Source organism: Trypanosoma theileri, assembly GCF_002087225.1.
Source record: "Trypanosoma theileri isolate Edinburgh chromosome Unknown TM35_Tth_73_V1, whole genome shotgun sequence".
NCBI lineage: Eukaryota > Euglenozoa > Kinetoplastea > Trypanosomatida > Trypanosomatidae > Trypanosoma > Trypanosoma theileri.
The window spans coordinates 20,072-30,060 of record NW_021639915.1 but is presented as its reverse complement, the minus strand read 5'-3'; the positions used below and the strand labels follow the sequence as shown (position 1 = coordinate 30,060).

The window sequence follows — 9,989 nt, the reverse complement described above, 5'->3', positions numbered from 1 at the left end:
ACCTGTTGGGATATTCTTCTTTTATTGTGTTTCTTATTGTTAATGTGTTTTGTGTGTGTTTTTGCTCTCTGTGTGTTTATCCTATAATGATTATTATTGCTACTCCATTGTGTGTGTGTGTGTTCTTGGAGACTCTCTCTCTGTGTGCACCTGCGCTTGCACTGTGATGATGATGATGAAATGCTTTTTGTAGTGAAAAGAAATAATAATAACAGATGAATTTATATTTGTAATTGCGTATATACACACATATAAACTTACACCCATAGTCGGTGTATATTTCTGTGTTTACAGGGTACGTTGGGTTAATGGTTAATAACTGTTTATTTGCTTGTGGTTCGCTGGGTCATTGTGTGCTTTGTCCTGCACAGTTTTTGTGCTAGTCTGCGTTGTGCAGAGCTGAGAAAAAAACAGTAGTTAATACAATTGGTATTCCTAATTGCTTGAACAAATCAGCATACTTAGTGGTCTGTGAGTTATTTTTGTGCGGTTGTTCCTGTTCTTAATTTGTGTTTTTTTATTTTTTTTTGCTTGGGCCCTGTGTGCTTTTTCCTGCATTGTTGTGTGTTGGAGTGTTTTGTGCGGAGAAAAAATGAGAAAGAATACATAAGTATATTTGTAATTGTGCTTGGTCCTACAGGAAGAGTCATTTTGATGTATTTCTGTGCTGTCTGCTTTTGATGGTCGTTCTCTTAATTTTTTTTTTTCATTTTTTGAGGGGTTAATTGGGCTTATCTGTTTGTTAATGGGTATTGTGTGCTTGTTTCTTTCATTTGGACACTATCTGAGAGATGGTTACAGCTTTCTGTTATGCCTAGTTTGCTATTACCCTTTTCGTTTTGTTCTCTTTCTGAACTTTTCTTTATTTATGTTTTTGGTGCCTCTTTTTTTTTTTTTGTTTTGTTTAGATCACCAAATTGAGATAGTAACACCAACGGTGAAACGTAATGATGTCAGTACGCCACGTCCTTTGTATTCTGACTATCGTACTCTGTTTTATCTGCAGCTCTGTGGTAGTTGCTGATGAAGCTGAAGCCCTTAAGGATAAACCTAAGGAACTTGGCCCTAAGGGTCCACCTCCTCTTGGTGTTTTGCCTCCTGTATCTTCTCCTTGTCCACCTAATTCAGTAGCCGGGCCATCTGAATCTCATTGTTCTAATGATAGTTTGGTCGTGAGTGATCGTAATCATGAGGAGGAAGATTCACTTAAGAATCATTTGGTTGAGGTAGAAGAAGAAACAGTCAGTGCAGGTTTGGGAGGAGGATTAAACGCAGGACAAGCAGTTCATCATTCTGATCCGGCAAAAAGTGTACCTGCAACAGTTCTTCCCAATGAGAAAGCTGACCTTGATGTGAGTCTTCCAAAGGTAAATTTAGAAAATCATCAAGATGAGAAAGAAAAGAATAAAGACTCTGAAAACACCCTTCTTGTTAAAGGTGTGGCTGAGAATGAACGTCAGAAAGGAACCAATCGTGCTAATGAAGCTCAACCATCTACCGCTCAAACTACTTCAGTTTCACTACAAGGAGGGAGAGGTATAAATGATAATGGATCCCAAGTTGTTTCTGTCAATACTGGTCATGATCAAGGTGGTGGGGATAAACCAAAAGTAGAGAAGACAACAGAAGAGAAAGCGAATGCTCCAGGAAGTGAACAAGGAGAAGAGACGAGGAAAAGTGAAAAAGAAGCAAAATCTGATTCTTCCACTATATCCAGTACTGTTAATACTGACACTCAAGAACACCGTTCTCAGCAGGAAGAGACACTATCTTCACTGGAATCTCAACAACAAAACGATACAACTGAGAACGATAACTCAACGAGTACGAACTCTGACTCTCCCAACACACCCACTAATGATGAGGAATCAACCACCACCACTACTACTACTACAACAACAACAACACTTCCTCCTGAACTCACAAACAACAAGAAGGGTGATGCAGACAGCAGCAGCAGTATCAGCAGTTCTGTGTGGGTGCGTGTGCCACTACTGATTGTGGTTACACCGTCCTGTATTCTTGTGTGCTGATTGTGATGGTGGTGTGGTGTGACTCAGGTCATCCTTTGTTTTCTTTTTTTCTATTTTGCATGCAATCCCTACAATCTAACTAATCTTCCACCTGTTGGGAGTTTCTTCTTTTTTTGTTTCTTAATGTTAATGTGTTTTGTGTGTGTTTTTACTCTCTGTGTGTTTATCCTATAATAATTATTATTGCTACTCCATTGTGTGTGTGTGTTCTTGGAGACTCTCTGTGTGTGCACCTAGGCTTGCACTGTAATGATGATGATGAAATGTTTTTTGTAGTGGAAATAATAATAATAATAACAGATGAATTTATATTTATAATTGCGTATATACATACATCTATAGACTTACACCCATAGTTGGTGTATATTTCTGTGTTTACTGGGTGTGTTGTTTTCAATTGTTAATTTCTTTTTGTTTTCTTGTGATTTGCTTTTTTTTTTGTTTGTTCTTTATGTGCTTTGTCCTGCATTGTTCTGATGGTCTACTTTGGATAGAGAAAAGAAAAAAACAGTAATTGTTACATATAATTTTATTTTTGCTTGTAAGCACTAGCATACCCAGTCTTCTTTGTTATTGTATGTTTTGTTGGGCATTCGTTGTGCTTTTAATTTCTTTTTTTTTCTTGTTTTGTTGAGGTTTTTTTTTTTTTTTTTTAGTGGTGCCTCTTTATTGGATTATTTATGTTTTATACTGGAAGTCTTGTTTTATGTTTACTGTTGATTTTTTGTGTTTTTTTTTACCATTTGTTTTTTTGTTTCTATTGTATGTGATCTTTTTTACGTTTTGTCTCTGTCCCCTTTTCCTTTAACAAAGTGACGTTAAACTTCAAGGAATTACTCTTTCTGTGATGATGCTACCCGTTGTGTGTTTTCTGGTTTTTCTGCTGAGTGTTGCCTCTCTCTGCATGGAAGCGAACGCGTTTACGAATGAACCTAATGGGACAGCTGCTGATGGTGATTTTAAGTGTACTTCTGGTAATTCTGGTACTTGTACTGTTACAGGTGATGTTAATGTCTTTACAGCTCTCTTGTATGACAGGGCTGGATCTGGCTCATCCTCTGATGGAAGTTCTTCCTCTGGTTCCAGCAGTGGGTCTCCTGCGAGAGAAGCTCAGGGCTATCTCCAAGCACCAGTTCTGCCGACACAGGAAGTGACTCATACACAAGACTCACACCCTACTAATCTAGAAACATCTTCACGACAAGAACAAGATGCTGGGAACAGCAGGTATCAAGAAGAATTAAAACCAGCTGCCGATTCTCAACCCACCCACGATGGAAGAGGTGGTGAAAGTACGTCTGATACTTCTTCTGCTGCTCAAGTGGACAGGAGTAACAACGTAGACGGAGCTATTACGACCACAGAACAAAACCAAATTCCACCGTCGAATCCACCTACACAAGGTAACCCAGGATCATCAAATAACACAGTGGATAACACTACAACAGGCGATTCTAATCCTACCGAGCAAGCATCTCCTGCAGAGGCAAGTACAACTAACGCAACACATTCACAAGAGAATGGTAATGCTGATTCAACAGCCACCACCACTAATACTACCACAGAAGCACCAACCACCACCACCATCTCTTGTACCCAACGCAGAGATTAACACCATCGCTTCCACTGTGCAGAGGAAGGGAAATGTTGACAGCAGTATCAGTCGTGTGTGGATGCGCACTGCAGCACCGCTGCTGATTGTGGCTGTGTTGTTCTCCGCTACCGTGTACTGAACGGTGGGAGCCATCTGAGGACAAATAATAATAATAATAATAATAATGGTTAAACTAACATAATCATAATTGCGTACATCCCCCATGGGTGAATGAATTAATAATCTGTTTACAAGCTTTCTCTTTTAATTGGAATATCTTTTCTTTTACTTTTATGTGTGTGTTCTTTTTCTAATAATTCCATTACTTGCTTTTCCCGTTGTGTGTGTTTGCAGAAAACTGGGCTGTTCTGCTCACTGACGGTATACATCTCTTGCTAGTACACACAGATGTGTGTGTGTGTGTGTGTGCAGTAATTTAATAGATAATCTAGAGCCATGGGGTATTGTGTGTGTGTTTGGCTCTCTCTCTTATTTGGGTACTGTGGGGTCTTTTCTTTTTCTATTAATGAGTACATATTATCACTACAACCGGACCATTCCTTTTTCTTGCTTTACTGTGCAGTTACTGCTTCTCTCTCTCTCTTTTCCACCGTGAGTATTTGTTGTATTGCTGTATGTTTGTTTGTTTCTGTTTTTCACTCCCTTCTTGTATTAGTCTGTTGAAATAAAACACAACAATGATAAAGGCTGTAATGGTGAGGTGTTACCTGCTCTGTTTACTAACTCTTGCACTGTGTTGTGCTTGTGGGTTAGTATGGGCTGATAGTCCTAAAGCTTCTGATGCCCTTGTTAAAACTTCTACTGTTGGTGTTCCTTCTCTTGTTCGGCGTGCTATACCTGCGGAGGATGGTGTTGGGCTTGAGATTTTGCATGAAGATGAGGACGAAGATGTAGACGAATCAAATGTTACCAAGGTTCATGGTTCTGAACGTTCTTCTGTTTTCTCTCAAGTGGACCCAGTCAAGCAACAGATTCCTCCTCCTCCAGGTTCTTCCAATTCTCGTCCCGATTTTGGAGCAAATACACCAGGTCTTTCAAGGGATCCTGGAAGTGCGGTAAATAGATCACCTGATGAAGAGAATTGAGAATTCTCAAATGGGTAGGAGTCAAGAAAAAACACAGGAAGAAGACCAATTGACAAGATCACCAAAGAAAGAAGGCGATACAAGCAAGGAAGAAAAGGTAACTGCTGGCCAGACTGAAACGTCACCTGAACGGGTATCCAATATTGGTGGCCAAGGGGGTTCGCAATTGCCCGAATTGCCAGAAAAACAACAAGAACAACAACAAGAACAACAACAAGGTGCAGCCACTCAGGATTCCCACACTCCAACAAATACGGTGGACACAACAAAAGGGACAGGAAGTACTGACAGTAACAGAACTTCTGTTGCTCCAACTGAGAAAACATCTGAAACTTCTCCCAACAATTCCGAAGTAAAGAATCCTGACGGTTCTGATGCTGCAAATACTGAGAGTGACGTTACCTCTTCAGGGAGTGTGTCATCAAACAACCAAGAAGGTGATGCGGTAATTGAAGATACCACCACTACTACCACCACCACCACCACCACAGCAACACTTCCTCCTGAACTCACAAACAACAAGATGGGTGATGCAGACAGCAGCAGCAGTATGAGCAGTTCTGTGTGGATGCGTGTACCACTACTGATTGTGGTTACACTGGCCTGTATTCTTGTGTGCTGATTGTGTAGTGATGGTGTGACTCAGGTCATCCTTTGTTTTCTTTTCTTTTTCTTTTTTTTGCATGCATCCACACTAGAGTCTAACTAATCTTTCACCTGTTGGGATATTCTTCTTTCTTTTTTTGTTTCTTAATGTTAATGTGTTTTGTGTGTTTTTGCTCTCCGTGTTTATCCTATAATTATTATTATTGCTACTCCATTGTGTGTGTGTGTGCACCTGGGCATGCACTGTGATAATGGTGAATTGCTTTCTGCAGTGGGAAAGTAAATAATAATAACAGATGAATTTATATTTATAATTGCATATATATACACATATATAGAGTTACACCCATAGTTGGTGTATATTTCTGTGTTTACTGGGTACGATGGGCTAATGGTTAATTTCTTTTTGTTTGTGTTTTGCTAGGTTCTTTTTGTGCTTTACCCTTCACTCTTACAGTGATTTACGTTGAATAGACAAAAGAAAAAAACAGTAATTGTTACACACACTTTTATGATTGCTTTTAAGCATCAGCATACCCAGTCGTCTGTGTTGTTGTATGTTTAGTTGGGCATTTGGTTGTGCTTTTAATTTCTTTTTGCATTACTTCTTTTTTTTCGGGTTTTTTTTTATGTGGTGCCTCTTTATTGGATTCTTTATTGTTTATACTGGTAGTGTTGCTTTGTGTGACTGTTCATGTTGTTGTGTTGTGTTTGACCACCATTTGTTTTTCTTTCTGTTCTATGGGATCTTTTTTTTCACTTTTTCTCTCTGTGTTTTCTTTCACTTTTCTTTAACAAAGTGACGTAAAACAACCAAAAATTACTCTTGCCATGATTATGCGACCCTTTGTGTGTTTGTTGGTTTTTCTGTTGAGTGTTGCCTCTGTCTGCATGGAAGCTAACGCGTTTACGAATGAACCTAATGGGACAGCTGTTGATTTGGCAGCGGAAGGTAGAGGTGATGTCTTTACAGCTCTCTTGCATGATAGGGCTGGAACTGTGTCACCCTCTACTGGAAGTTCTCACTTGAGTACCAGAAGTGGTTCTATTGGGACACGAGAAACGGCTTCACACGAAGGACCAGTTCAGCCGGCACAGGAAGAGGGTCGTACCCAACAAACACTCTCTACAGTCACAGAAACATATTCACAAGAAACACAAGATAGTGGGAGGGCAGTAATTCAGGGAGAGGGAGTACCACCTGGCGTTCCTCCGTCCACCCAAGTTGGAAAAGACGGTCTCAGTGCTTCTGATACTTCTGCCCCTCAAGTGGACCAGAGTTCGTCATTATCCGGAGCCACTCCAACTGTTGGGGAACAAAGTCAAACTCGAGAGACAAATGGAACTCAACAAGAGACCCAAGCTGAATCAAATCAGACAGTGGATTCCAGTACACCTGGTGACTCTAATACTACCCAGGAACCTTCATCTGAAGGTACGACTTCCACAGAAGGTTCACAACAGAAAACCAATACTGACTCAACGGCCAACATAAACACTACCACCACCACCACCACAACAACAACAACAACAACACTTCCTCCTGCACCTGTACCCAATGCAGACATCAGCACCATCACTTCCACCGTACAGAACAAGGCTAATGCTGACAGCAGTGTCAGTTCTGTGTGGATGCGCACTGCAGCACCGCTGCTGATTGTGGTTGTGTTGGTCTCTGTTACTGTGTACTGAACGGTGGGACTCATCTGAGAGCAAATAATAATAATGGTTAAACTAATATAATCATATTTTGCGTACATCCCCCATGGGTGAATAAATAAACTAATAATCTGTTTACAAGCTTTCTCTTTTAATTCGAATTTCTACTTTTACTTTTGTGTGTGTGTGTTCTTTTTCTAATAATTCCATTACTTGCTTTTCCCGTTGTGTGTGTTTGCAGAAAACTGGGCTGTTCTGTTCACTGACGGTATACATCTCTTGCTAGTACACACAGATGTGTGCGTGCAGTAATTTAATACATAAACTAGAGCCATGAGGTATTGTGTATGTGTTTGGCTCTCTCTCTTATTTGGGTATTGTGGGATCTTTTCTTTTTCATTTTTTCTACTAATGGATACATATTAATATTATACAAGCGGGATATTCTTTTTTGTTGCTTTACTGTGTTGTTGTTGCTTCTCTCTCTCTCTCTCTCTCACTGTGAGTATTTGTTGTATTGGAGTTTGTTCGTTTGTTTCTATCATAATTCTTTCTCTGCCTTTTTCTTTCTTGTATTAGTCTATTGAAGTAAACAACAACAATGACAAAGGCTGTAATGGTAAAGTGTTACCTGCTCTGTTTATTAACTCTTGCACTTTGTTGTGCTTGTGGGTTAGTATGGGCTGATAGTCCTAAAGCTTCTGATGTCCTTATTAAACCTTCAACTGTTGGTGTTCCTTCTCTTGTTCGTCGTGCTATTCCTGTAAGTGATGATTGGCTTGACTATGATGACGAAGTGAACGAATTGGAGGAAACGGATGAAAATGATGAATCTGAGATAGGCGGACCTGCTTCTGTTGGTCCAGTTGGTAAGCAGAAACCCAAACGGCTGGAACGAAAGGATAAAGATAAATTACAAGGAGTTCCTTTAGAAAAAGATGGTGATGCAGAAAAAACGAAGACGGAAATGGTGTCTCCAGAGCGTCAAGGTAACGAACAAAGAGACGTGGCTACTCCAGAGTTGACGAGAGGTGAACCTTCTTCTTTACTTTCAGAAACCCCACATACACAACCAACTCAGCCTGCTCTTCCACCATCTCCTGCTACTGATAGAGAGCCCCCAGGTAATGCTGTAGATAGACCATCAGCTCCGAGCGGACAGAACCCAGCAACACATAGTAGTGACTCCAACAATTACGATCATAGTGCCGCTTCTTCTTCTGAACCTCCTAATAATGCTGTTGCTCCTTCTTCTACTGCATCTACTACCTCTATTACACCTACTGAAGGGAGAGAGACTGCGCCTGCAGGTGACAGTCAAGCTGGAGACAGTACACCAGAAGAAAGTGGAGCAATACAACCATCTTCTACAAGCAGTTTAACCAACGAGAGTGCAGCTGGTTCTGAGAATGCAATCACTGGGAGTGGCAGTACACCTGAAGGGGGTGAATCAACAAGTAACCCAGCTAATGAAGAATCAACCACCACCACCACAACAACAACAACAACAACACTTTCTCCTGAACTGACAAACAACAAGAAGGGTGATGCAGACAGCAGCAGCAGTATCAGCAGTTCTGTGTGGGTGCGTGTACCACTACTGATTGTGGTTACACTGGCCTGTATTCTTGTGTGCTGATTGTAATGGTGGTGTGGTGTGGTGTGCCTCAGGTCATCCTTTGTTTTCTTTTTCTTTTTTGCATACATCCCCACTACAGTCTAACTAATCTTTTCACCTGTTGAAATTATCTTCGTTTTTTGTTTCTTAATGTTAATGTGTTTTGTGTGTGTTTTTGCTCTCTCTGTGTTTATCCTATAATAATTATTATTGCTACTACTCCATTGTGTGTGTGTGCGTGTGTTCTTGGAGACTCTCTGTGTGTGTGTGTGCACCTGGGCTTGCACTATGATGATAATGATGAAGATGAACTACTTTTTGCAGTGGGAAAGTAAATAATAATAACAGATGAATTTATATTTATAATTGCGTATATATACACATATAGAATTAGACCCATAGTTGGTGTATATTTCTGTGTGTACTGGGTAAATTGGNCACACTCCCTGTGAAGACCTGTGAACTCAAGTGACGAGAACAACAAGAAGAAGAGTGAAGATGACCGTTATGATGATGATGCGCCGTGTGATGTTTGTGTTGGCCGTTGTGCTCTGCTGTGTGGGTGTGGTAACTGAAGCTGCTCAAGCACATATCAGTAGAATGGTGGAGAAAGCAGATACGCTGGCTANTATAATTGCGTATATATACACATATAGAATTAGACCCATAGTTGGTGTATATTTCTGTGTGTACTGGGTAAATTGGGCTAATGGTTAATATCTGTGTTTTTTTGCTTGATGATTTTGCTGGGCGGTTCAGCCTTTTTTTGAGGTATTTGTGAGTGTGTTCTTTTTTTTTTTCTGTTTTTACTCTTACTAAGGTTATTGCGCTGTATTGCATTCTTTAACTGGTAGCTTTTCCTTTTCGTAATGTGAGTTTCTTTGTGGTTTACTATTTATTTCCTGTATCCACTCACTATGTATGTATCTTTCTTTTTCTCTTCCTTCTTGTTTCTCTTTTCCACNAGATGCTTTATTATTTGTTTCTCAAATTGAGGGCAAACTCGAGACTGTCGCTGCAAACCCAAAAGAAGTGGAAGAAAAGAAGCAGAAAGGTGGTGAACTGATCAAAACGGCAAAGGAGGCTGCAGAGAAAGCAAGAGAAGTGGCCGACAGAACTACAGACAAAGCAACTAAAACTGAAAACGAGGCAATGTTTGCTAGTGAACTGGTACAGGGTGATATGAAAACAACTGTTGAAAAGGCCATCCAAGCAGCTGATGCTGCACGCCAAGTGGTACATGAAACTGGAGGTCATGCGACGGATGCGGAAGCTGCTGCCAAACGTGTGAAGGATGTCCTGCAGAACCTCGACGCTGCAGTTTCTGCTGCCAAAGAGAAGAAGGAAAAACAGGTGGAGTCTCAGGCACAGCA

General features: G+C 40.5%; 7 protein-coding genes across 7 annotated transcripts; all 7 read left to right on the top strand.

Moving 5' to 3' along the window:
• Positions 1 to 947: 947 nt before the first annotated feature.
• TM35_000731090 (uncharacterized protein) lies at positions 948 to 2,033 on the top strand (the record flags this gene model as incomplete). Its single annotated transcript, XM_029031253.1, has 1 exon — positions 948 to 2,033. The coding sequence occupies one exon, from the start codon at positions 948 to 950 to the stop codon at positions 2,031 to 2,033; it is 1,086 nt and encodes a 361-aa protein (XP_028877451.1).
• Positions 2,034 to 2,937: 904 nt separating this feature from the next.
• On the top strand, positions 2,938 to 3,645 carry TM35_000731080 (uncharacterized protein; the record flags this gene model as incomplete). Its single annotated transcript, XM_029031252.1, has 1 exon — positions 2,938 to 3,645. One exon carries the CDS (start codon positions 2,938 to 2,940, stop codon positions 3,643 to 3,645), a length of 708 nt encoding a protein of 235 aa, XP_028877450.1.
• A 680-nt stretch (positions 3,646 to 4,325) lies between these two features.
• TM35_000731070 (uncharacterized protein) lies at positions 4,326 to 4,733 on the top strand (the record flags this gene model as incomplete). The annotated part of the gene is made up of 1 exon (XM_029031251.1): positions 4,326 to 4,733. One exon carries the CDS (start codon positions 4,326 to 4,328, stop codon positions 4,731 to 4,733), a length of 408 nt encoding a protein of 135 aa, XP_028877449.1.
• A 10-nt stretch (positions 4,734 to 4,743) lies between these two features.
• TM35_000731060 (uncharacterized protein) lies at positions 4,744 to 5,355 on the top strand (the record flags this gene model as incomplete). The annotated part of the gene is made up of 1 exon (XM_029031250.1): positions 4,744 to 5,355. The coding sequence occupies one exon, from the start codon at positions 4,744 to 4,746 to the stop codon at positions 5,353 to 5,355; it is 612 nt and encodes a 203-aa protein (XP_028877448.1).
• An 875-nt stretch (positions 5,356 to 6,230) lies between these two features.
• Positions 6,231 to 7,031, top strand: TM35_000731050 (uncharacterized protein; the record flags this gene model as incomplete). Its single annotated transcript, XM_029031249.1, has 1 exon — positions 6,231 to 7,031. One exon carries the CDS (start codon positions 6,231 to 6,233, stop codon positions 7,029 to 7,031), a length of 801 nt encoding a protein of 266 aa, XP_028877447.1.
• A 568-nt stretch (positions 7,032 to 7,599) lies between these two features.
• Positions 7,600 to 8,637, top strand: TM35_000731040 (uncharacterized protein; the record flags this gene model as incomplete). The annotated part of the gene is made up of 1 exon (XM_029031248.1): positions 7,600 to 8,637. The coding sequence occupies one exon, from the start codon at positions 7,600 to 7,602 to the stop codon at positions 8,635 to 8,637; it is 1,038 nt and encodes a 345-aa protein (XP_028877446.1).
• A 900-nt stretch (positions 8,638 to 9,537) lies between these two features.
• TM35_000731030 (uncharacterized protein) lies at positions 9,538 to 9,987 on the top strand (the record flags this gene model as incomplete). The annotated part of the gene is made up of 1 exon (XM_029031247.1): positions 9,538 to 9,987. A coding segment is annotated over one exon (450 nt), but the record flags the coding sequence as incomplete, so codon positions are not given.
• Between the last annotated feature and the right edge of the window lie 2 nt (positions 9,988 to 9,989).